Source organism: Oncorhynchus nerka, linkage group LG14, assembly GCF_034236695.1.
Source record: "Oncorhynchus nerka isolate Pitt River linkage group LG14, Oner_Uvic_2.0, whole genome shotgun sequence".
NCBI classification, from domain to species: domain Eukaryota; kingdom Metazoa; phylum Chordata; class Actinopteri; order Salmoniformes; family Salmonidae; genus Oncorhynchus; species Oncorhynchus nerka.
In genome coordinates this window covers 42816506-42843714 of record NC_088409.1, presented here as the reverse complement: position 1 = coordinate 42843714, position 27209 = coordinate 42816506, and the positions used below count along the sequence as shown (strand labels likewise).

At 41.8% G+C, this 27209-nt stretch overlaps 1 protein-coding gene across 1 annotated transcript in view; it reads left to right on the top strand.

Annotated features, from left to right (window-relative positions):
* LOC115141139 (diacylglycerol kinase beta-like) overlaps positions 1 to 26610 on the top strand; it is a 45841-nt gene extending 19231 nt beyond the window's left edge. The window contains exons 18-23 of the mRNA XM_065027123.1: positions 3119 to 3183; positions 12682 to 12772; positions 13829 to 14024; positions 20182 to 20302; positions 20492 to 20552; positions 24532 to 26610. Of these exons, the coding sequence (XP_064883195.1) occupies positions 3119 to 3183; positions 12682 to 12772; positions 13829 to 14024; positions 20182 to 20302; positions 20492 to 20552; positions 24532 to 24639 (642 nt within the window). The 3' untranslated portion in view covers positions 24640 to 26610. The remainder of the gene's footprint in view (positions 1 to 3118; positions 3184 to 12681; positions 12773 to 13828; positions 14025 to 20181; positions 20303 to 20491; positions 20553 to 24531) is intronic.
* The last annotated feature ends 599 nt before the right edge of the window (positions 26611 to 27209 follow it).

Below are 27209 nucleotides of genomic sequence, written 5' to 3'. Positions count from 1 at the left end.
GGAGAGTATATTTCAAAACATATTTTAAACCCACCATCCCTGTCAAACTTCACAAAGTACCAGGATCACCTACAACTTCCTCTTCCATTTTTACAAGATTTACACCAAACGCCAAGTCATAAAGTCTTCCCAATAGACCATCATCCGACCACATCGTCAACTATTGTAGCACACCTCCTGTTCCTATCCTTCCAATCCAGCCATTCCGTCCAGTTGAATGGAATTAATGTCGCCATCCCTTTATGAGGACGTTAAAGTGACGTGAAGTGTAATGATCTCAATCAGGGCTTAGTGTGCTGAAGGAACAGACCTAATCACAGAGGAGGTCCTAAGATGATGCAGTCAGTTCGTCTAATGACCCAGGCTCGCATGTCAAAGTCATTACTCTCCCCGTGAAGGAGAGTCATCAGCTGCCTGAGCACCACTCATAATTGGACTAAACTTTGAGCTATGAGAGCACATTACATTACACACGTCCTGTATTAATTTGGGTGCCAGAGTTTTACAATGGTAATTATTTTAAGGAGCCCCCAAGATGAGTGAGAGGGAGTGTGAGAGTGAGACTTCATTGTCCTACTGCTGTTTGGGGATTGAGGTTGAAGATGTTTGTATCATCAGCTCAGATAATCTACTGTCCTCTATTGTACATATGAACTTGCGCTACATTAAATTGGCCCTGAGGAACAAAGTAGCTTTAGTGGAATGTTGTTGCAGTCCATCTAGTTACAGTTAAAGACTGACGGGAACTTCTACAGGAAGGACAGGAACTTCTACAGATGCACCATTGAGAGCATTCTGTCGGGCTGTATCACCGCCTGGTATGGCAACTGCACCGTCCGGGACTGCAGGGCTTTCCAGCGGGTGCTGTGGTCAGCCCAACACATCACCGGGGGCACGCTGCCTGCCCTCCAGGTCATCTACAGCACCTGGTGTCACAGGAAGGCCAAGAAGATCATCAAGGACCTCGGCCACCCGAGCCACGGCCTGTTCACCCCGCTACCATCTAGAAGGCGGAGACAGTACAAGTGTATCAAAGCTGGCAATCAGACTTTTCAATAGTCACTACTGGCTGGCCTCCGCCCAGTACCCTGCCCTGAACTTTAGTCACTGTTACTAGCCGGCTAACACCCGGTACTCAAGACTGCTGCAATATGCACATAGTCATTGAACACTGGTCACTTTAATAATGTTTACATACTGTTTTACCCACTTCTTATGTATATACTGTATTCTAGTCAAGGTTCATCCTATATAACTACTACTGTAAACACATTTTCCATTCATATTCTGTCCATAATGTCTATACACACCAATGTCTATGCACACCGAACTCTGACGTTGCTCGTTCTAATATTTATATATTTCTTAATTCCTTTATTTTAATTTTTTGGATTAGCGTGTATTGTTTAGTATTTCTAGGTATTACTGCACTGTTGGAGCTAGGAACATAAGCGTTTCGCTACACCCGCGATAACATCTGCAAAATATGTGTACGCGACCAATAAAATTAGCTTTGATTTGATTTGACGTATTGTATACAAGGTTATATTAAAGTGGACCTTCTTCAATTTGGAGGTTACTTGAAGTGGTTGCTCACTGGTTTCTGAGCTGCAGTATATTTTCACAGATTTCAAACCAAAAGGGAAACAACTCCTCCTTCCTTTCACTCTCTCTTGTTTTCAGTTATTGTCCTGTTTGTAAGAAAATCAAGTTCCAATCTTTCAGATATATCCATCATCTCACCTCTTCTGGCTCATGTTGAAGATAAATAGAGTCTGCGGGGATCTTGGAAATTCTTTGGTCTTTATTTAACAGCGTCTTGAAAAGACATCAAGAAAACGGCATTGATTTTTTTGGGTTTCTCCTACATGTTGTACTGAGAGCTAGCAGGGGGTCCTCCCTGTGGCTGGCGTTTCAATAGAGCCACTCAACATGGAGCGGGTCAAAACAGATTGCTCAAGTGGGGGGGATAGGAACAAACCCTAAAAGTTTCCTGAAGTTTTCCCCCCTTTTTGTGGTTGAAGACTATTCGTCAGTTGTTGTTTTTACTTGGCAATCATCGTGACTCACAAAGACCATGGTAAATTCTAGTGAGGTTTCATCTTCAAATGGCCCAAGGGTAGTCTACTTTTTTGGTAGCATTTCATAGAATACACCGAATCTTCAACAAACAGGCACAGATTTTCTTTCCTTAGATTCTCTTGATTAATAGAGTAGCTGTCAATCTCAGTCTGTCATTATCATCACACATGCCTGCATGCATGCAAACACACACACACACACACCCAACACTACCAGTGAGTCTACCAATGTGGTGCACTTCTAGCCCCGGGTCAGAGCGAGAGAGAGAACAAGTTGGTTGCCAGGGGAGCCGGCAGCATCCTGTACGTTGGGAGCTGTGATTACTAGCAATGTGTGTTTAATTAATTAGCCTGTGTGGAAAGACGGCGTGCTGTTCGTCAAGCTCTCTGTCAATACCCTCATCCCTGGCTCAAACCTCAACCACCGCCCGCCTTCCAGTTGGCCAGGAATTCAAAAACACCCTAGTTCTGTTTAGGCATATCAATATGCATCGGGCATATTTGTCGTTTTTTGGGTGCAATAGAAAGTTGGCTGAGATGCTTATCACCAGAGGGGAAGAAGTTGACTTTAATTGGTGTTAAAAAGCCATCGTATTGATTTTAGTACCAACATCTTGCCTATATTTTGCGACATCTTTGTATCTCATAAATGAATTAATTTAAATAACAATATCCCACATGTAAATGTAAACTTTTATAGTCTTGTAGCTTATTACAAAATGAAAATATGTATACAGTTTTATACCCCTAATATACAGTACCAGTCAAAAGTTTGGACACACCTACTCATTCCAGGGTTTTTCTTTATTTGAACTATTTTCTACATTGTTGAATAGTAGTGAAGACATCAAAACTATGATATAACACATATGGAATAAATGACAAAAAAATGGAATGAGTAGGTGTGTCCAAACCTTTGACTAGTAATGTACCCCTTATTTATACAGTCATTGGTTAATAGGCCTTTTCCACTGCATACATTAGTATACAAATCAAAGTCATTGCTGAATCCATGTTATTTTCTCTCCCTTATTTAGGATGCTTCCATTGCACATCGGTTCCACATGATGAGGGAGAGACACCCTGAACGCTTTAACAGCAGGTATGTGTTGTTGGGTTTTAACCAACACTTTACCAACACTGCATGTTAACTCCTCCCCCCCTGTTGACTGTCAGCACCTGTGAAGCTGCCACTTCTTACTGGTATATGGTTAACTCCTCTCTCTCTTTCCTCATACTTTAGCCCATGTCTTACTGATTTTTGTTTTGTTTACTACAAATATATTCAGGAGTCAGGCGGATTTTGCATTGGTACAGGGGGGACTTTTAGATTGTTTGATTGGTCAATGTATACAGTAGGTTCTGTCAAAGTATACAGTTCAAACATACTAGGGATAGTTCTGAAGTGGATCCTTCATTTAGCAATATGGGGAAAAAGTGGCATTCAAGACCTCTGGTAGTGTGACACCTGTGAACAGAAATACTCACCAAGTCAGAAAGCTCTATACAATACTGAACCTTGGTCCTTTAAAAACATGGCTGGAACCTTCCTATTGCAATAAACTCTTTCTTCTTCTTTTTTTTTCAGTAGTCACTTGATGCAGTAAATGGACATGCCTCAAATTTTAGCATCTGTGATTACCTTAAATATCGTTGGAGATGAACAAATGTGGCGTCTATGTTCCCATCAATATTTAACACGACCAATACGTCTCCACTAGCAGAAGGGAGTAATGGCGTGGGTAATTGAATTTGCTTGGGTAGTTTGACATCGTGTATCTGTCGGAGTGATGACACACGGTCTCCTAATAATCCCATTTGTATTCATTTATCATATTTACTCTGACTTTAGTTCGACATTTAGCAAACTATTATCCAAAGGTTTGTTTCGGCTATGTGATCTGCAAAGGGTTGCTGCAGTGCAAAATTATATATGGGAGAGTACTCAAATTTTCCTTGTATTGCAGTTTGTGTTTTTTTTCTCTCCAGTATGTGTGTTTTAGGCATATTCCAATACTAGTGTAGCCATACATTGAAGGTACAGGTTTAGCCACGCCATCTTTTTAAATAATTGGGTTAAATCTCAATTCCCAAACTGTTAATATCAATCATTAACACTATATGGCTATATATATTAATACACAGTACACGAAACATGTATACAAAGACATCAAATATATTGTTTTATACCATTTTAAGCCCATGTGAAAAATGATTGAGATATTTTAAGAAAATGATACCATCTGTTATTTGAATTCAATGAATAATTTACAGGAGGGAATGGGTTTAGGATCTCTCTATTACACACTATCCTTGCCAATTGAATAATGCATGATTATAGTTTTTCAAGGTAGCATATATTTTGTTGGATTTGTCCAAGGGGCTCATGTCCATTGCAAGTAGAATGCAACTTATCATGGAGCCATTTCCTTCCGAGTGTATGAACAGTGTTCAATAGCGGGTGTAAGGCAGAGAACACTGTCTGTACAGGATAGAACATTTGGGCCTGTGTAAAGCCAACACCAAGACACATTAAAAGTTCACAGCAGCCCCAACTCAAAAACACAGCCTGACACACATTCCCACGTGTCACAGTTGAACTGCATATACATGTCTGACTCTTCCAAATCAGATAAATTCACCATCTCTCAGTTTCTGTATTACTGTCTTTCAGCAGCCATCAGGCCTGGCATGAGAGACTACTAAGTTACAATGAATCCCCCCACTCCATTCCTCCCTTCCTCCCCCATCGAAATCACAACAGAGACTGCACTACTTTCTTTCTCTCTTTCTCGCAGTCTTTCTCTCTTTCTTCAGAGGATATCAATTACATTTGTCATCGGGTTGACCTTAAAGAAGACATACATATTTGATCAGGTTTAATTAGCAACAAAATAATGGCATATTGTGTTTTAAATTATGAAACGAGGGGATTTGGTTGATGAATGTAATGAATGCTGTGGCCGGGCCGGGGGTGATTCCCTCTCTGTTTTGGCACCTCTGGGCGGTTATGAGGAAGAATGTGTGAAGATTTGACACGTCGGCAGATAGATTCATTTACTGACTGCAGCCTGACCAAGAGGTGATAATGAGGTCGAGGATTAAAAGTAAGACAATCAGTCGACCCGTGACGACGCCACACACTACCTCCCTCTGCCTAGTTAAAATATACTGCTCCTCTTTCTCTCTCTTTGTTACTGATCTCCCATGTAATTACACACTAATCTCTGCCTCAGAAAGAGAGAGAGAATGTAAGGGGGGTGGAAAGAAAGAAAAAATATGTGATTTATAGCCAGGTAGAGATATTCTCGTCGTTTTTGCCTTTGTACCCTCAAAAACAGTTACACTTTCAGCCAATTTCAATAACCTGTTAGCAACAGTTCAATGGCCACAAACACAGGTCTGTGTTCTAAGCCTGAGGTATTGTATTTGATGTATGGCAGTCTATTACTATTACTACTACTGTCTTAAGCACTGGTTATATTACCACTCTCCCTCATGTAGCCTGTGGCTGTTCTGTTGAACCACTCTGGCGTTAACCTTTCCTGGAGGCACAGGGAAGCCCAGGCATGGAGCGCTCTTTAGCATAATGAGTGTGTTCATCAAAGCCTGCCGTGCGCACAGGGCCCACTGGATCCACTCACACACTGCCACACACACTCCCAACCGCTTCCCCACAGGGCCCCTGTGGACCCGGGCAGGGGCCGCCCTCGGACCTCATTTGAGGATGAAATCGTTTGTCTGACCAGGATGTCATCTATAATTAATGGCCACTTGTGAGTGTAATTTAGAGAGACCTCACCTGTGGCCCTGTCCCCAACCCAGTGTGAATGTACACACAGTCACACACATACGCATACATATACTGTACACACAAAAATGAACAAACGCACACACTCACTAATGAATGGATACACACACATACAGCCGTATCGTATATAAACATAGTTTCACACTTGTCTGGACCTCAGAAGTGAGCCACCAGTCTTGTTCAGTAAATCCCATGTACTCTAATTCTAACTGGTTGGTATTTAATATGACACTTATATACAGTCTTAGAAACAAAAGGTGTAGAACCCTTTTGGGTTCCAGATATCACCCTTTTGGGTTCCAGATATCACCCTTTGGGCTTCCATGTGGAACCGTTTCCAGAGAGGGTGATACATGGAACCAAAAAGGGTTCTACCTAAAACCAGCCGAAGAACCCTTTTGGATACCTTTTTTCTAAGATTGTAGATGAAAGCCCTATAGTAGTCTCAATGCCCTCTGATTTCTCATATTGTAGCAGCAGCTCTTACTGTCCAAGACCCCAGCCACATATTGACTCCCCACCACTCCTCCAAAAGTCTCCTAGTCCCTGTTGTGTCCCCCATCCTCTGTCGAGCCCCCATAGCCCCTGCAGAGCCACCAGCTGGCTACACAGTTCCCTTCTCACACCTTCCCACCAGCAGTATGTTCACGTCTAGGGTGAGAGATAACAGAGAGCAAATAATATACATTAGATAGATCGTTTTTAGATTTTATGTGTCTGATTATTGTAGTCCCTATATTATAACAATTGATAGGACCATATCTCTTACAAGCCATTCTGTTACTTCAGTACATTTATTGTGATGAATCTAGGATTATTTGTATTTCAATATTGGACAAAAAAAAAAGATCCCTCCTTTATAGTATGAGCTGAGCTTTGTAACAGAAAAGTTCCAATGACAAGGAACATGTTTTATAAACTCAAATAAAATGATTCGAGCTATCCCAGGAAACCAGGAACATTCCCAGAACATTAGCTAAGATTCCCATTAAGTTCTAGTTAGGGTTTTATTAACGTGATGATAACATCCCCAAAACATTAAAATATATATTGTGTGAACATCAATGGAATGGTATGCTAAACCTAAAACAAATAAAAGTAATAAAAACAGACTCATTTGGAAATTGTGGAACATTGTGCCACATTGTGGGTATGTTCTGTGCAACCTCTTAAGTACAATATGAGAATATTCTTGCAACATCCAGACAACTCCCATAACTTCATTAAATGTTCTGGGAACCTTTACAAATGTTGGACCAGGTGTTCTGTCAACATTCTTAAAACATTAAGGGAATGTCGAGAGCAACCTAACTTAAACATGGAATGTCATCACAACTGAGCATATATTGTACCCACACTGTTCCCATAACCTAATTAAATGTTCTGGGAACCTTTAAAAACTTAGAAACGCTGTTCTGTCAATGTTCTTGCAACATCAAAGGAATGTTTTGTGCACCCTGATACAAGCATTATCTGAATGTCAGCACAACTGGACAGTTTTAGTGTTTTGGGAACCTTGTGATATCCCCACAATGTTCCCACAATCTAATGAAACATTCTTGGAACCTTTAAAGAACAGACTAAATGTGTCCTGGGAACGATCTTGCAACATCAGGCGAATGTTTTATGCAAACATTGTCTAATAATTAGCAAGACTGGACAGTTTTTGTGTTATGAGAACATTTGCTACATAACAAATGTTCGGAGACATTTGACAAACACTTTTGGTTTGCTGGGAGGATACTGATATTATAAATACACCCAGGGATCCTTTGCTTGGAGTTCAAACAAACCCATTCATTGTACTGTTTTATTTGGCATGTCTCTTTAAGAAAGGGGAGACAACACGACACAGGCCATTTTTCAAGCTGCCAGTCAGAGTTGTAGCACTCGGGGCGGTGTCATGTTAAACAAAACAGTGCATTGATGCAATGCACAAAGAGTTGGTTATGTCAACGTGATATTTATCACCTCTGATCAAAAATAAATTAGTGTGAAAATAAGGTCATAGATCATGGGGGCTTAGATTAAGTGTCAGAGGGAAAAATCAATGGCTCTGTGCCTCATGCTAACAGTGGACAGTAGAAAGATCATTGAAGAGTATTACAAGGTGCTGTGGCCTGGGGAGAGCCTAGCCATGCTACACTGAAGCCCGTTTGCCTTTGACACTTTTTAATACAGTGACGAGACAGGGGTTTATAAAGTAGATGAGTTGACTGATGAGGAGAGAACAGGGGCATAATACTGTGCTAAGTCTGCGCAGGGAGCTGCTTGCTTCACTGGTTGGTGAAACCTGAGACAGTGTTGTCTTTTGACATCGCAGTTGTAGCTACATATTGTCTCTCGTGCACTCAGTGGTGGAAAAAAGTACCTTTCTTTGTTTATCTGATCTTCAAAATGAACTTTTGAACTACATTTGCAATATACTATAAGTTATGATATTATGGACACACTCTGGTTAATGAAACCCCTTTATATTCAAAAGTCAAATCTCTTGACCCACATTAAAAGTATCAATGTGTTCAGATGATCATCATTTTCAGTTGATTCTCCATTGATCCTCAATGGCCATTTCACTGGAGCCTCTCCCTGTTCCAGCTGTGTTTCAGATCATGGTTCTGAGCGCCAGTCTATCAGCACATAAAGGATGGGAATCCGATGGGGCCAATGGGATGCTCCTAATTATCTAATGAACAGGGAGATAAGGCCGTGATTTGTTGCCATGGCTCTCTTGTTAGGTTAAGTGGAGGGAATCGACAGGACAGTCAGATGTCGACTCTATCAGTTCTACTTGTTCCCATGTTTAACTACTACACAAAGTAGTAGACGGAAAAGTGCTGCGTTTTGGTTATGTTGTACTGGAAAGAAGTCAATGCTGTAGTAGTATTGTGTTGATTTTGACTTTGTCTATTCCCTTCTTTGACTACGTTAAGTAGACTTGAGAACGACAAAGTGCTGTGTTTTGGTTTAGTTTACAGTAAAATATAACCTTGATATTGTACTGAAAGAGTGAATTTGCTGTATGTTACTACTGTATGTTTTACACATGTTTCAGACATCCTACATTAAGTAGAGGGAACAATCAGGACATTCAGATGTCAACTATCTATTCCCATCTTTAACTACTACAAAGTCGACTTGAGACTGCCTAGAAAGTGCTGTGTTTGGTTTTGGTTATATTGTACTGTATGTGCTGTGTGTACTGTATGTGCTGTGTGTACTGTATGTTATGTGTTTTAGACATGCTGTATTAAGCCTATTACTGTGGTGATAAGTGGTGCACTGTACAAAAGGTACTGTACATCAGAGGAGAGTAATAGCCTCTTGAGTTTGCCTCTCATGTAAACAGAGAGGAACTTTCCGCCTGGCAACCAAATAATACAGCTGCTTGGAAACCTGGGTAGTTCCCCTGTGACTTAAAGGTCGCAGTGCTTCAGATGTGCTAGAGCCTCTTGAAAATAACAAAAACAAACCAAAACAATTTCACCTCAGCGAGTGCTGTAAATTATTCCTCCAACAGCTCACTGCAGGTGTAAAGGCTGCACATCGTTTAGTTTCAGTCACACCACAAGTTGCTTTGTTTTTTAATAGACTCGCGAATAGGCCACCACATTTGTTTGTTTGCAAATGATGCTCATGTCTGCATTTGTGTTTTGTCTGCGACAGGAGTGCTTGTGTGTTTTCGTTCTCGGCTGCCATAGACAAGTCTCTCGTGAGAAGGAACCAGACCTGGGTTCAAATAGTATTTGAAAAAGCCTACATTGCGCATTTGCTGTAGCCGGCCTTGTGCTAGGTCTGCTAAGCACCCAGATTTATGGTGAGGTTTGCACATGGAGCCCAGGGCAGCTGTTGGAAGTCATGTTTGAGAGATGCTAGATGTGTCATTGTGTAGTAGGGCTTCTCAGCACGCCCCATGTCTTCCCCCACTGTCTCTCGCTCTCTTTCGCTCTCTCTTTTGCTCTCGCTTTCCCTCTCTCGCTCTCTCCCTCTCTCTCCTTACTCCTCTCTTCCCGCACCTATTGACCATCTTGCACATTATAAATCAACATTGAGGCTGGGCTATCCTGCAAGTGGCTAATGAAAGCTAATTTATAAAGCAGCTAAATGGCCCTGACAAAACTCCTAATGAGGAAATCAATAATTTAGTGATTGTTACTCTGCTTACACTAATACATCCCGCTTGTAAGGCTTTGATTCCAGCGAAAAGAAGGCCATTTTTTATTGTCTTCAGTTCTGCATGTCAGCACTGTGGTAAGGTTGTTTTTTTTCTCTCTCGCGAAAGCCCCATGATGATAAATCTTCTGTTGGCTGTGTGGTGTGCTTTCAAAGAAATCTCTAAAGAAAGTCAAGCATTTAGCTGTAAATAGACATTGGTGCTCATAAACTTTCTCTATACGGATGGGATGTGATGTGATGCTATGAATGTTGGAGCAGCATTTAGTCCGCCATCAAATCAAATGTTATTGGTCATATGCACATGTTTAGCAGATGTTATTGCGAGTGTATCTAAATGCTTGTGCTTCTAGTTACGACAGTGCAGCAATATCTAGCAAGTAATATCTAACAATTCCACAACAAATACCTAATGGAATATGGAATGGAATAAGAATATATAAATATAAATATATGGATGAGAAATGGCAGAGCTGTATAGGCCAAGATGCAATAGATAGTATAGAATACAGTATATACATATGAAATGAGTAATACAAGATGTATAAACATGATTAAAGTGAATAGTGTTGCATTTATTAAAGTGGCCAATGATTTCAAGTCTGTATGTAGGCAGCAGCCTCTCTGCGGTAGTGATGGCTGTTTAACAGTATGATGGCCTTGAGATAGAAGCTGCTTTTCAGTCTCTCGGTCCCAGCTTTGATGCAACTGTACTGACCTTGCCTTCTGGATGGTAGCAGGGGAACAGGCAGTGGCTCGGGTGGTTGTTGTCCTTGATGATCTTTTTGTCCTTCCTGTGACATCGGGTGCTGTAGGTGGAGGGTAGGTAGTTTGCCCTCGGTGATGTGTTGTGCAGACCGCACCACCCTCTGGAGAGCCCTGCGGTTGTGGGTGGCACAGTTGCCGTACCAGGCGGTGATACAGCCTGACAGGATGCTCTCAGTTGTGTATCTGTAAAAGTTTGTGAGGTTTTTAGGTGACAAGACAAATTTCTTCAGCCTCCTGAGGTTGATTAATGCCTCATTAACTTCACTTATTAAACTGAACTCCAATGTGTATTACATGTACAGTACATAATCTACAAAGATTAGCTAATATTCCTCATTCAGAGACTGCTCCATCTGTTTTTACCAAGCGAAAGATGTTTGAACATCTTTCTTAACACATGTTGATAGATATCTTCTTTCTCCCACTTAATTCATGCTCAAAGGGCTGTGAGTTATTATGACTCTTTCAAGGCTCACCAACTCTATGGGCAGAGTGCAATAGGTTGAGACAAGTCATCTTTGCTGGCCAAACTGTGGCTACCAGAGCGTTTAGTAATATTGATTCACCTTGTAGGCCTTTTAAACCAGGAGAGTCTAGAAGAAATCCTGTCTTCATAGATATTTTTGTTCATTGTTCTGTATAATAGTTTCCCTTTGGGTATTAGGCCTACAGTTATTAATTCTCACTCATCGGTCCACGTGGAGTATTTCAGAGTTTTCATTTGCTTTGTTTCAAAGCTTGCTCTGTCTTAAGGTGTAGCCTACGTTCTGCACCAATCTTCAGATTAACGCCTGGGACAGGTTTCAGAAAGCATCTCGGGGTAGGAGTGTTGGTCTAGGATCAGTTTGACCTTTTTAGATTGCAATGAATGGACAGCGGGGACCTGATCCTAAATCTGCATTCCTGCTCTGAGACGCTTAATAAATACAATCCGGCTCAGTAAAGTAAAAGCATATAGGCTCTATACAGAGTATCACACTGTTATAACAACAGATGGTGACTCTAACTAGCAGGGTCATTGATCATCAGGCTTAGCTCTGGGATCATGTGCCCCTAGGAAACCAGGGGAGCAGCACCCCAGTCCTCAGTTAAATGAAGGGCCAGTTAGATTACCCCCTCTCACCCCTTGCTGTGTTTTAATGCTAAGTACACACCCCACATACTCTAGTGGTTATTCGGCTTTACGTTAGTCTTTTGGCTTCTACGTGTGTGAGACATTATGATTAATGAATGACGTATGTTTTCGGAGATTGGATTTTGTGAATATGTTTTAAATCCAATATCAAATGTATTTTAAATTCTCAGACAATAGTGGATGGTATTCACTGTAGCGGGTTATAGGGCAGCAGGTAGCCTAGCGGTTTTAGTGTTGGGCCAGTAACCGAAAGGTTGCTGGTTTGAATACCCAAGCCAACAAGGTGAAAAATCTGTCGATGTGCCCTTGAGCAAGGCCTTTAACCCTAATTTGCTCCATGGGTGCCGTACTACTATGGCTGACCCTGTAAAACAACACATTTCACTGCACCTCTTGGGTGTATGTGACAATAAAACTTGTTGTATTATTATTTTAAAAAATGTTGATAAACAATGAAGAATACTTCCAAGTCAATTCTGAAAAGTCTGAAATAAATACATATAAATAAAACATTTACATGAATTAAAGCAATTATAGATAGAGAGCTATTCCATAAAACCCAGACGAACTAAAAGAGAGGAATGTGAGAGAGAGAGAAATCGCTTCATCCCCTTTTTGTATTGCTGACTGTGGAAGAGAGATTTTGATGTGGGGAGAGAGAGATTTTTGTTTCCTCCTAGTCCCCTTACACTTCTTGTTGTCTTGTTTTTCAGAACAAAGAATAAGCTGTGGTACTTTGAGTTTGGCACTTCTGAGACCTTCTCGGCCACATGCAAGAAGCTCCACGACTTTCTTGAGGTTGAGGTAAGTACAACTGCCTGCTTTCAATTTTGGGAGATTGGGACTAAGTATTTTTATGCTATTTAATGCTATGACTTGTCACCATTTGATTGCACTACTGTGTAATGAATAAGCAATAATTCAACATAAACTACTCTCACTTGTACTGTTCTCTGCAACAAGAACACCTACTGTTAACATGCAAAATGAAGTCTTTTGAAAGCAGACACAATGCAGTGGCAAACAAGAAGCAAAAAGTATAACACCTTGGTACAATCTCCCGGGGAGAGAGAATAATGCCTCTAATCTAGTGCACACCATTTTAAGACACTGAGCACCAGCCACCTCCTGATCCACAAATAGCCTTCCATTTGTACCAATTTCAGTCGAAGTGTTGAGGAGGGAGGGAGGCCTCCCCTCTACCCCTCCCACTCCCCTAACGGATCCTCAGCCCAACACACAGGTAATTATCCCGGCACGGTCCTGCTGTGTGTGATATTGAGGGATAATGAAGGTGGTGTCTAGCCGATCCATCTCCCCCTCCTCAGAGCCATCAGCGGTGGTAGAGGTCTTCATTAATTAGCCGTGGATGGCTACTTAGTATGGTACTGAAGGGGAGCAGGTTCGGTGTGGAATTACAGGCCATGTATTTAAACTCCACTGAGAGAGGACAGAGAAGTGGCCTGTTATTATACAGCTGGCAACTGAGGGAATTCCTAATATAGATGCCGTACTGGTATAAGGTTGTTAGGAGTCATGGCTGGTGGCAGGTCCCCTTCTGGTGGACATTTCCAGCTTGTCAAAGATCAAATGGCTTCGACATAAACTGTTAATTATCACTCAGCAGTGAAGCCTGCCAGATGAGCATGGTCAAGTTTTGATAACACCTAACTGAGAAGCTCTGGCTCATGCATAATTAGCATGATCTACTTAATGTTATTTAATTGCTACACAAATGTTTCAAGAGGAACATTTTGATTATTGATTTGATGTAATCCCTCTCTCGCTCTCTCTCTCTCTCTTGCTCCCTCCCTCTTCCCTCTCTCTCACTTTCTTTCCTGACCCTTGTCCTTTGTAAAGTGCGACGGCATCACTCTGGACCTAGACAGCATCTCTTTGGAAGGCATCGCAATTTTAAACATTCCCAGCATGCATGGCGGCTCCAACCTGTGGGGTGAGAGCAGGAAAAGGCGGGGCAACCGCCGGGGAGGGAAGAAGACCCAGGATAAGAGGACAACAGTGCTGGACCCCAAAGAGCTTCAATTTGCTGTCCAAGGTAGCTATCGTAATGATGGATACTGGTGAATTTGAAATGTATTTATTGCAATTCCAACTTTGAGGAAACATTGTTCACATTGCCACATTTATTTTACATGGGGTATTTTACATAGGTCCTTTAAGGTCTTTTAAAATGTCAAAGGCTTGCTCATATTCAGGTATGCCTCTTACAGATCAGTACTACAACCAAACGTACACAGGATAACACCAGGCTTGAAATGCTACAACCCAATGGCTGATTGGCTGCCATTTTGTGTGTAGATGTTTTAGCATAGAAGACCCTTTCTCTTAATAACCTGTGACACTAAGAGGCAAGACCTTGTCCAAGCTCACATTAGACAGATCAGAGACAAACTTTGGGACAAAGTTTTCCCTGGCCGCTGGTATGAATATTTCACCAATGACAAGTTGAATCACAGTGCTTAGATTTGGTTTGGGATGAAGGGGTGCGGTTTAATGTCACTGTTTCGCACTGTGACTTGACTGGTAATGGCTTGTGTAGGCAGAAGTGGACAACCCAGCTTAATAGGAGCAGACTGAGGGAGCTCAGTGTCAATTCTGCTGCCTTTATGGGTCCTGAACACAGAAATATGTCAGATGGGAGCTCATCAATGAGGATCTATGAATTAACACAGATGATTGTTTAGGAGGAGTTTAAGGTCAGCAGGTAAACTGGTAAATTGTCTTCAACGGAACGCTGCGTTTGCTTTGCAGCATCCCATTGCAGAGGCAGTTGCAGTGAGTTCTGTGAGGTGCATGCTTTGGATTTATCAAACAATATCATCAAGTTGTATGCGTAGACCGCTTGACAGAAATGGTGAATGTTAAACTTTTGTTGCACACATGTCCAGATGATGCTACGTACCATTTTACACAATGACACTGTAGCTGTAATCAAGGTGTTTGTATTAGGTGTACAGTATTTTATTACAAGGGCATTGTACAGATATATGATCTTAATTTGACCAGCATTGTTGTAGCAAAATAATAGCAACAGGATTTAAACGTTTAGTAGTTGCTTGATTGGTGGTTAGGCTATTAGCTGGACAAAAGTAGGCCACATGAAAAGTGCAATACTGTTAACACAATCGTGTTTTAGTGCGGGTTTTCAGTGAATTTATGTTAATCACGAAACTAATCTGCCTTCCCTGCACCGCAGGAAGATTCTCAGCAACAAAAGAGTGATCAAATTAAGATTCTACATCTGTGGTATGTGGTAGTGTTTTGCTGGTGTATTATGTCGAGGCTTGATTAGATCATAGATTTACATTTACATTTAAGTCATTTAGCAGACGCTCTTATCCAGAGCGACTTACAAATTGATCAACCAAATCAGATTCATACTGTGTATAGTGAAAGTCAAATCATACATGACTGGGCATGTGACAATTTCTCACAGTCAAATGTACAATCATACCAAGGATGTTTTCATGAATTAGTAACACTGCGATGTACACGGCACTGTATAATAGGCAACCCATTGACTACATACCAAATCCATTATCTGCCAGTGTGCTTCCATTATCTGCCAGTGTGCTCCCATTATCTGCCAGTGTGCTCCCATTATCTGCCAGTGTGCTCCCATTATCTGCCAGTGTGCTCCCATTATCTGCCAGTGTGCTCCCATTATCTGCCAGTGTGCTCCCATTATCTGCCAGTGTGCTCCCATTATCTGCCAGTGTGCTTCGCACAGTGGAGTATCGAGGAGATTCCACCTGCTCTTTAATTTCAGTCAATACGAGTCAAGCACTGATGGATGAACCCATTTGGATCATGCATGTTCTTTCTAATAACCTAGGGCATCATCCATTTCACTGAGTTCTACTCTTATAGACTGGGAGAAAGGCAATGGACAGAGCCCAAGAAATGTCAGCTTTGGCAAGGGGGGTTAAGATGGTAGTGGTGGTCGGAGATGATCAATTCACACACTGTTGATACACTACAGTAGTCCCTCCCTTCCATTAATTCACCCAAAAATCATTCGATTTGGTGCAACGGATTTTTTTTGTTTTATCCTAACCCTTAGCCTGAACCTGAAAAGGCACTTAGTGGCCAGTGAGTGAGTGCTGGTTGCCCTTGCTGAAGGTGTGCTCAAGATGAGAGGCCCAACTTGTCAGATCAGAGAATGGCGTATTAGAGGGGCCCGTAAACACAGAGTGCATTAGCCTGGGGGGCCGTGGGGCTGGGGGCAATGGGGGCTGGGGGCTGTACACGTACCCAGAGCACGGAGTGCGAAGTGCAGATCAAACTGGGAAAAAACGACTGACCTTTCTGGAACTGTTAAGTCGTCCCGCTGTTGACGCCAGGAGACAAGCCCCTCAGGTGGAAGGGAATGGCTAGGGGTGAATTATTTAGAACGGGGACGGGGGGAGGGATGGGGGGGACGGGGGGACTGATGCCCTGAGACATGTACCATGAAGATTCTAAAGGTGGTCTCAACGTCGTTCACCCACTCCCTCTCTGTCACCCTGCATATTGTCAGTGGAGTAGAGACTGCCATGGACAGGTATTTGACAATGACAAGGATGCTGGGACTAATCTTGCACTGTGACAACTCGATTATGAGGCGTGGGCTGCCTAATATAGGACTTGGCTGTGTGCGTAAGCCACTGTAACATCTCTGTGACTCGGTCTTGTCTTCTATCTGAAATAAGTGATGTTGATGTGCGAACAGGAATGATTTGGTCTTTATTTGGTCCCCTCTTTTAAAACAGATTGTTTTGAACACTATGAGTGTAAAACTAAATTTGTATTATTTGTATGACTGTATTTTCCATTTATCTACAATAAGGGGTGTTGATGTATGAAAAAGACAAGTTGTAGTGCTAAGCGATTAACCAAATGTATTTTTATCACCCCAGTTATTAAACAACTAATCAGTTCAATTACATGAATTCCATTTAGTTCTGTTTTTTTGTGAGACCAATGTGCCGTTTTCCTAGAGCAAAATCAAATTATTCATGAGAGAAATCAAGTCAAGAACTATGTGGGATGCTGGGCTGAAGGGAGTTGTAGTTTTCATTAAGCAAATATTTAACCTAGTTCATTGCAGAAACGTGGTAATTAACTACAATGGCCATGATCTATTGCACCTGTTCTTTCTGGCTCAGACAGAGATGGATACACTTTATGCCTGCTACATTAGGTTAGATACACAGAGACCGCATTGACCACATGAGAGAGGAATGTACACAACACTACTACGAGTGAGAGAGATAGAGACAGTTTGTGAAAGTATGCCTTATCTACCTTGAAGAACTAGTAAAATGGTTTCTTCAGACAGCTTCGCAGCATATTTAGGCAGGCTAGCCTAGCTAAATAGGATGACTACAGACAGTACAGTATGGCTTCTACTGCCAAAGCAGTGATGAGATGATGACTTTAAGGAATGAAAATGTAATATACACAACTGAAATATTGTATTATTTCATAGTAAATTTCTATGTTTCTATTGATGTCTACCCAGTGTGGACCTGACCGAGACAATGGAATATTTTCCATATTTTGGCGATTGAATGATTACTCTTTTTGGCTTTGGAATTTCTATTAAAAAGATCTAAAATCATTTGAATGTAAATGCAATCTAAACCAATTATTTTTTACTAATCGAACCGAAACCAAACCGACCTATAAAAATCCCTAATCGCTCAACACTAACAAGTTTTTATTTTTGCGAGATCTATGTTTCTACTTCACCCTCCACCTTTTACCCCTTTTTAAACACTGCATGATGAGTGAATGTGGGTCTTCTCTCAGAGTACAGCGCTTGATGATATGTTACAAAACATCTCCGCTATGACCAACTCTCAACCAATAACACTTAGCCAGAATGTAGTAGATAAGTGAGAGCACAGCCATATATTTACATGGCTTTGAGTTAGAGAAACCTGTCCGGAAGTGCTGGTGTCACTAGTGTTCTTCTTTTAAAAAATTGTTTTTAAATAAATCTTTAATCGGTCTCTCTCATCTGACAAGTGTAACCAGTGCTTCTGAGCTCACATGATTTTCTTTTCAAATCTGGGAAAACAGGAGTCTGTTCTTTCTTCCATGACTATAGACTTCAGACCAGGCTGTGGTTATGCATCCATCACTATTATTAAACAGGCACTGCACTGGTTGTAACAGTCAGCTAGTATTAGACACGCATTCATTCATCCTTAAGGGTCTATTGACTCACTCGTGCCTCAATCTAAGAAACATTCATCAAAAAATACCCATCAAAATCGGTCAGTTTAAGTTAGAGATAACCGTGTTTTTTTTTTGTATGGGTTGCGTCTCAATCCGCCTCATTCGCATGTGTCGGCCTTGGAAGGTGGCAGAGCTACAGCAGTGTTTGTCAGACCAGGAGACATGCCGAAAATCGGTCGTCTCAAGAAAACGTTTGTAGCGTCCTGAACAGTTTGGCCTACAAAACTAATATTACACCACTATGGAAAAGGGAGACTCTCGCGAGCGCAATGTTCTACATTTTGCTCTACGAACCCCACAAGTGTCACAGGACTCGTCTGAAGTACAAACGAATGGAAGTATGGAGGTAGTTTTGTGCCCCAAAAAATACATTGTTTAATATTTTTGACTGTCTATTTTGCCATTCATGAATGTGTTATTCAATGCATTTCTATGGGCTATAGTAGTAAAGGCCATATTCAATGTTTTCTCAAATAATTTTACTTTATTTTTTGGGGTTACAGTTCTATATCAAATAGCTAAATAATCCATGGTATGACCATCTTAAAATAATTCCAAACGTTAGCCTAGTCTCCCACCCCTCCCCCAACGGCTTATACTTAAACAACTGAAGTAGCCTCACTAATACAACCACCACTGTTTATGATAATCATATACCAATCGTTTGTTCTTTTCAAAAATAGGCAAATTCATGAAGCCTTATGTCCATTGATGATCTCCCTGCCCTGACCTTGGTTACTGAGAGCAGAGCACACTCCTGGCCTTGCCCACAGTAAGCACTCTGGGGTATACAATATGACCTGTGTGTAGCCCCGGGCAACCAGGAAGCTCCACAAGTTTATCTGTCGCCGTGGTGATGCTGTCCATCATACATGTCAGCCAGGGGCTGTGAGAGCCAGCAGCGCTAACGTGAGAAGGCATGTTGGGAGGGAGGGCCCAGTGTCAGGGGGCTAGCACATTGTGTACACACACACACAGGCACGGACTCATACACACGTACATGCATACACACACACACACACACAGGCATAAACACACACATACACACACAGGTGTGAACACACAGGTATTCACACACCAGCACGCATGTGCGAACGCACACAAACTCTCTTTTTAGCTCTCATGCCACGGCAAGCTTTCCATTCACAATTTAACACAGAGGGTGCCGACCCAGCCTGTTGCTATAGTGACAGCTGGACACTACCCCTCAACAGTAACATCCATAGAAATACAAATATGGTTGATTTATATACTGTGTCTAAGGCATCACTCGAACATCTTAGAAGCCCTGAACATCAGCCTGGCCCTAGCAGCAGCAACCTAGCATTAGCAACAGCACCATACAGCAGCACGATCAATGACAGCATGCTAGTTTGTTCTACCATACCCACCAAGTCCCTAAAATGGGTCTTAGTTTCAATTAGTGTCTCTCTGCACTCCCAACAGGGCATAATTTGCGGAGGGACGAGTAGTCTGAGAGTAGGAGGAGTAACAGGCCCGCTGAAACAGATGGGCTCAGCGCGACACTGGGCTTCCAGCAGGGGCAAAATCAATGCTCATAACTTCAAAACAGAAAATAAATTAATAATTATAGGAAGACAAGATTGCTTTGCATTGCCGGCGCAATCTAATTAATAGGTGTTTTGTTTATGGCTGCTGGTTGTTGTTCTTGTTGCTTATTTTTTTTCCTTTCAACAGTGAATATTCAGGCTTTGGAGAACGGAAGGCAAACTGTGCACCTTGAAAATGAAGCACACCTCTTTTTCGCCTCTTTTATCCCTCCTGTTCTCACCATCTTTCTTCTCCTCCTCCTTCTTCTTCTTTTTCTTACTCAAGGTGCGTGGATTCCCGAGTTAACCAATGGCTTGATTTAGGATCCATTCAAACCTTATTGCTCAGCTCAACAGGATGGTCGAGAGATGGTCTGAGCTCTATGTGTGGCTGTGTTTATGTCTCCGTGTCTGTAGACCCGTCAGACCAGCTGTTGGAGGTGGTGGGTCTGGAGGGAGCCATGGAGATGGGACAGATCCACATCGGCCTGAGGAGCGCAGGAAGACGCCTGGCCCAGTGCTCCTCGGTCACCATCAGGTCGGTACCCCTTGACCACTACCACTGATCATGGTCTGACCACAGTCACCTTCTTTTAACCCTTCCATTCAACATTCTACCTTTTTTGAATACTGTTTACCGTCTAAGAACATAGAAACAATCTAGATGGATGACATAACAGAAGTCAAGAATCATGTTTTAAGATGGATTTTTGTTTGTGGTTGTCAGGACCACCAAAGCCCTCCCCATGCAGATTGATGGGGAGCCATGGATGCAGACTCCCTGTACTGTAAGTCATGTCAATGTTCCGTGCATTGTGGTATTATGAATGCATGTACTGTACAGTACAATGTGCTACACACAGGTGGTTCATATGGAAAGTTCATCATCTAGGTGTCTCTATGCTCCCACATAAGATATTAATGCTTTAAAGTACCCCGGCAGAAGTTCTCGAGAATGAAGCTGCGTTGTTTTAAATATTTGTAATTTATCCTAACTGATATGTAATAACACAAAGCTTTATTTTAATGTGTTCACCTGGTCCCTCAATCTACTCCCCACAAGTACAAGTGTTTGTTTTGTTTTACATTTTGTTCGCTTTTCAAAATGAAATGGCTCAACTTGTGCTGATTTAAACCAGTGTTTGCTTTTAATTACAATGTGACTCCTCTGACAGCAGCATCACAGATGAAGTGGAGCCAGAATTTACATACAGATCGTTCAGTCGTTATGGGAGAATCTAGTGCATGACAAAACAAGTAGTTTATAAGTGCACTTGTGTCTGTTGGCAAAACTCCACAAATCAAAGTTAGGCTCTGACAATATACACTGCTCAAAAAAGTAAAGGGAACACTTAAACAACACAATGTAACTCCAAGTCAATCACACTTCTGTGAAATCAAACTGTCCACTTAGGAAGCAACACTGATTGACAATAAATTTCACATGCTGTTGTGCAAATGGAATAGACAACAGGTGGAAATGATAGGCAATTAGCAAGACCCCCCCAATAAAGGAGTGGTTCTGCAGGTGGGGACCACAGACCACTTCGTAGTTCCTATGCTTCCTGGCTGATGTTTTGATCACTTTTGAATGCTGGCGGTGCTTTCACTCTAGTGGTAGCATGAGACGGAGTCTACAACCCACACAAGTGGCTCAGGTAGTGCAGCTCATCCAGGATGGCACATCAATGCGAGCTGTGGAAATAAGGTTTGCTGTGTCTGTCAGCGTAGTGTCCAGAGCACGGAGGCGCTACCAGGAGACAGGCCAGTACATCAGGAGACGTGGAGGAGGCCGTAGGAGGGCAACAACCCAGCACCAGGACCACTACCTCCACCTTTGTGCAAGGAGGAGCAGGAGGAGCACGGCCAGAGCCCTGCAAAATTACCTCCAGCAGGCCACAAATGTGCATGTGTCTGCTCAAACGGTCAGAAACAGACTCCGTGAGGGTGGTATGAGGGCCCGACGTCCACAGGTGGGGGTTGTGCTTACAGTCCAACACTGTGCAGGACGTTTGGCATTTGCCAGAGGACACCAAGATTGGCAAATTCGCCACTGGCGCCCTGTGTTCTTCACAGATGAAAGCAGGTTCACACTGAGCACATGTGACGGACGTTACAGAGTCTGGAGACGCCGTGGAGAACGTTCTGCTGCCTGCAACATCCTCCAGCATGACCGGTTTGACGGTGGGTCAGTGATGGTGTGGGGTGGCATTTCTTTGGGCGGCCGCACAGCCCTCCATGTGCTCGCCAAAGGTAGCCTGACTGCCACTAGGTACCGAGATGAGATCCTCAGACCCCTTGTGAGACCATATGCTGGTGCGGTTGGCCCTGGGTTCCTCCTAATGCAAGACAACGCTAGACCTCATGTGGCTGGAGTGTGTCAGCATTTCCTGCAAGAGGAAGGCATTGATGCTATGGACTGGCCCGCCTGTTCCCCAGACCTGAATCCAATTGAGCAAATCTGGGACATGTCTCGCTCCATCCACCAACGCCACGTTGCACCACAGACTGTCCAGGAGTTGGCAGATGCTTTAGTCCAGGTCTGGGAGGAGATCCCTCAGGAGACCATCCGCCACCTCATCAGGAGCATGCCCAGGCGTTGTAGGGAGGTCATACAGGCACGTGGAGGCCACACACACTACTGAGCCTCACTTGTTTTAAGGACATTACATCAAAGTTGGATCAGCCTGTAGTGTGGTTTTCCACTTTAATTTTGAGTGTGACTCCAAATCCAGACCTCCATGGGTTGATAAATTTGATTTCCATTGATAATTTTTGTGTGATTTTGTTGTCAGCACATTAAACTATGTAAAGAAAAAAGTATTTAATAAGAATATTTCATTCATTCAGATCTAGGATGTGTTATTTTAGTGTTCCCTTTATTTTTTTGAGCAGTGTATAATTGTGTGTTGGGTGATTTCCATGGTGAGTTACAGACGTCTCAATGCTGAATTTTGAATCAGTCAACCTGTTAAATGTTCATTAAAATGGGATGTTATCCAACTAATTATTAACAACAACTGTTATGCAAATCATGTTTTGCATACATAAGATAATTAACCCCATTAATTTGCACTTATATCATGTATGACTACATCTCTATTGTACACTGGCATAACCTTTAAAGGGCCATGCATTTAAAAAAATATATATATAACCATTGATTATTGACAACTATAACTTATAAATTCCTTAATTATCTTAGTTTAACTGTTGTACCCTATGAGGAATCAATGTAAGACCCAGATGCAGACACGTCAAATTAACAATGGTTTAATATTCCAACAGGGGCAGGCAATAGACAGGTCAAGGCAGGCAGGGGTCAGTAAACCAGAGGTGAGGCAACGGTACCGGACGGTAGGCAAGCTCAGGGTCAGGGTAGGCAGAGGTCAACAATCCAGAGGTGAGGCAACGGTACCGGACGGTAGGCAAGCTCAGGGTCAGGGTAGGCAGAGGTCATTAATCCAGAGGTGGGGTAAAGGTACAGGTCGGCAGGGTCAGGGTAGGCAGAGGTCAACAATCCAGAGGTAGGGTAAAGGTACAGGTCGGCAGGCTCAGGGTCAGGGTAGGCAGAGGTCAACAATCCAGAGGTGGGGTAAAGGTACAGGTCGGCAGGCTCAGGTTCAGGGGCAGGCTCAGAGTCAGGACAGGCAAGGGTCAAAACCAGGAGGGCGAGAAAAAGAGAGACTGGGAACAGCAGGAGCTGATAACAAAAAACGCTGGTTGACTTGAACAAACCAGACACCGGCAACGGACAAACAGAGAACACAGGTATAAATACACAGGGGATAATGGGGAGATGGGCTACACCTGGAGGGGAGTGGAGACCATCACAAGGACAGGGTGTGACAGTACACCATCAGAACCCCATAATATTTGTTTTACTCCATTGTTTGTATACCATTCAATTGTAAACAAACACTGACTGTGTAGGTTTAAAACATGGTTAAAACTATCATTTTGATCTAATGGATGGTTAGTCCCCGTATTGATAGCTTTGTTTGATTACGTTCTCTAGCCCCATCCCTCAGCTATTTACCAAATCAGCGCTAGGGTAGCCGCTTTGTTGTGCTGTGTTTCCCCTTTAATTAATCTATTTGAAAAATCAAATACATTTCTTTATCATAAAATACAAACCTTTTTAGCCATTTAAGCTTTCAAACATGGCCAGCTTCTCTTTCAAGTCCTTATTTTGTGCTGGACCTTTTTTTTGACCTCATTTCTCATGGAAAGGTTAATTTGTCAATTAAATGATACTCCAGTAACATTAAGTTCAATCACGTTGAATATAATTTGGACATCAAGCCCACGCACAATAGCGACCACTACAGCGTTAGAGTTCATGAACGATGAACGGCACGCTTCTCTTTGAAGTAAAAAGGGTTTCTTTAATGCTGATGATACCATTTACCTTGCTCATTATTTTTGTTTGTACTACGAGGGCTATAGTATAATGAGCTAGGTACAGGTCAGGGCGTACCTTGAGGGTTGATATTTACCATGTCATTGATCTGTGGTAATTTAACTTTTTCTTCTTCTGAAATACTACTAGCGTCTAATACTCATAGACTTCAAGCATCAAGCTTTTCTCTGTGGTCGCTTATTGGAATGGCATGATTACATTATTACACAGGTCATGACCTCCCTTGCTGTACAATGAACAGGTATGTTCAGTGGGTCCATGTGCTCCATGTTATGAAAGCATTCACCAAGTATCATATCACCATGTAACTCTATCCTGTTTCCTTCACTCTCTGTCCACACCAGATTGAAATAGTGCATAAGAACCAGGCACCGATGTTGATGGGTCCCCCACAAGGCAACAGCTTCTTCTCCTCTGTGGTCCGCCGAACATGCAACGAGAGCAAAGACTGAGTGAGAGACTTAGCCTTCGGGCGTCTTCTCCAGAGAAACAAGCGTTTTTACCCATGGAAGTCTCTAGGTTTGATGCCAGAATGCTAATTTGTTAGCTCCATTTGGGTCACTAGGTTATGATGCTAGGATTCCAATTTGTTAGCCTAGCTCCATTCAATAGCATACTGTAGCTGTGCATGCTATTTCTGCCGTGGAAATGTCAGTGCTCCCCTTTCTTATTTAGAGTGAGGAACTACAAGGACAGAGGCTTTGGTTCATGATGCAGTGCCACTCCACAATGCCAACGCAGCGGCGTTGTCCTTCTGGAACAGTTGTTTACCTTTCCAGATTATAACTTTATACTGTTACGATGGCATGTTTTTCTCAATGTCATTTTTATAGTGGTCTTGTGCAACGTGCCATGTGGATCAAGTCCTTTGAAGGAAGCGACACATTTCTGTCAATCATTGAAAGTCATTTGTATGGTAAGGTATTGATTTGATCTGCATCAATATTTTTGAATGTGTTTGCATTTAAACACCCCAATGCATGATGGACTTTGGATTACTGTTTATGAAGTGAACATATCTTTCAGGGTGCATAAGGACAGTGATGATATTGAGTCAACATATGGTATAAGCTTTTGGTCTAAGGTAAAGTTTCAGGTTATTTGCTTCACAATTCAACGGGGCACTGACCAGCGCTTCGATGTTGACTTCATCCGAGAATGGATTTAAGAATCTCAAAGGCTCTGTTAGGTTTCTCGCTAAACATGTTTGACAGGTTTAATGCTCAAATGTCTTGCAGCTGGATCATAGAAACTATTTCCATTAAGGATCATAGACCAATTAAGGAAAATGAATGGGTAACAAACGCATGCACACGTCACATGACATATACACTTTTTCTATATTGCACGGGATATCCAGACAATTTCTTCTAATTGTGCAGTTGCACATCTTGAGTTGCATGGGATAACCAAGATCTACTGTATTCTTGAACCTGTGGAATTGTACTGTGTTGGTCATTTTAGAAGTAAAACACTTTGTCAGGGTTCAACTACTGCCTTTCTCTCACAATATATGAAATCATATAAACCTGAAATCAACCTTTTGTGTTCAGGGAGTTCTGTTTTTCAAGGCCAGGTACTGAGGTATTTTTAAGATATAAGATTGCTCAAAGGTTTATACACTAACTATTATTATAGAAAAACCTTTCAACAAATATAATTGAGTACACCATGTTGTACAATCATCACAGTCAAGACTATTACTATTGACATGCTTGAGCTGGAATTGAAGAATCAATCATGAGAATCAGTCTAATCAATTTGTATGACTGGGTTATTCAGAGACGAGAAGAAGTTATGTATTCTCCCTCTAGATATCTGCAGAGGCTATTTGGTCTTGCACATGATATGCATATAAGACTAACCGTAAGAATGACCTGATATTGTTAACCTGAACAGTATTTTGTATTTTTAATTTCAGAAATCTATATAGACTTTTTATTATATTGACAGCATTCATCCAGTTTTCACCTAAACCACTGACCCATACCTCAATATAATATACTACCAAAGATCAACAGAACGGAAGGCCATATTCAGATCACATATTCAGATCAGATCCATACACTATATGAAATTCTTCAAATCTGTTACACAAGAATGACAGTCAAACTGTACATGAATAGATACAAGTTTTCAACTGAAATGCATTCCTGCATGTTTTCTAAGTACAATTCAAGGATAGAAGATTACTGTATTGGATTTCTGTCTCTGTTCAAAGTGCCATCCTGCCTATGGAAGATTTGGGTCTGCTAACTTTTCCATTACTTTGCTTTGTAAGTGCAGTGTTTGTTTTGTACAGTGAAGTTGTATTTTTGTACACAATGTTATTTTTCTGCATAAAGTATAGCTCTTCTCTGTAAATCACATCAATGTGTAGTTCTGTTCAAAAACTGAACAGAACACGAAAACAATTAAATGTTGTTGTCGTTTGACATGCTCATCTCCACGTGTTTTTACCTTTGACCCTGTTGACACCTAATGGCTCTCAATGGCACAATGTCACCGACAGGACATCCTGTTAGTGTTCTTACACCTGCTCTAAACACCTGCTATTTATACAGTGGATACACTCAAGCCATGAGAGATGCCTGTCAAACTGTTTACACCCTGATCCTGCGATGACCCTTCAATGACCCTTTAGCATGCTTTTTTCTTGTTGCTTGATTCAACTAAATCAATATATGATTAGTCTTAAAATAAATGCCCCTTACCAAATCTAATCATTTCCTTTAGCCTATATTACTTTTAAAATGAGAAGAATTTAGATTGTATTACATCATTTCTTTCATAACTCCTCATTCATTATGATCTCATTTATATCTTTACTGTAGGCTTGTGACACATAAAACAATCAATGCCTTCTGCACAAAGTAACTACATGGTGTTGCTACTAATTCAATACAATGTCAAATATAAACTGGAACACATAGCTAATGCTTGTTTTCCTAACTCTCTAGGGATGTTGCAAATGAGTATGTTTACCTCTTCGCTTGGTGTCAGATGGACAGGACACCTACGC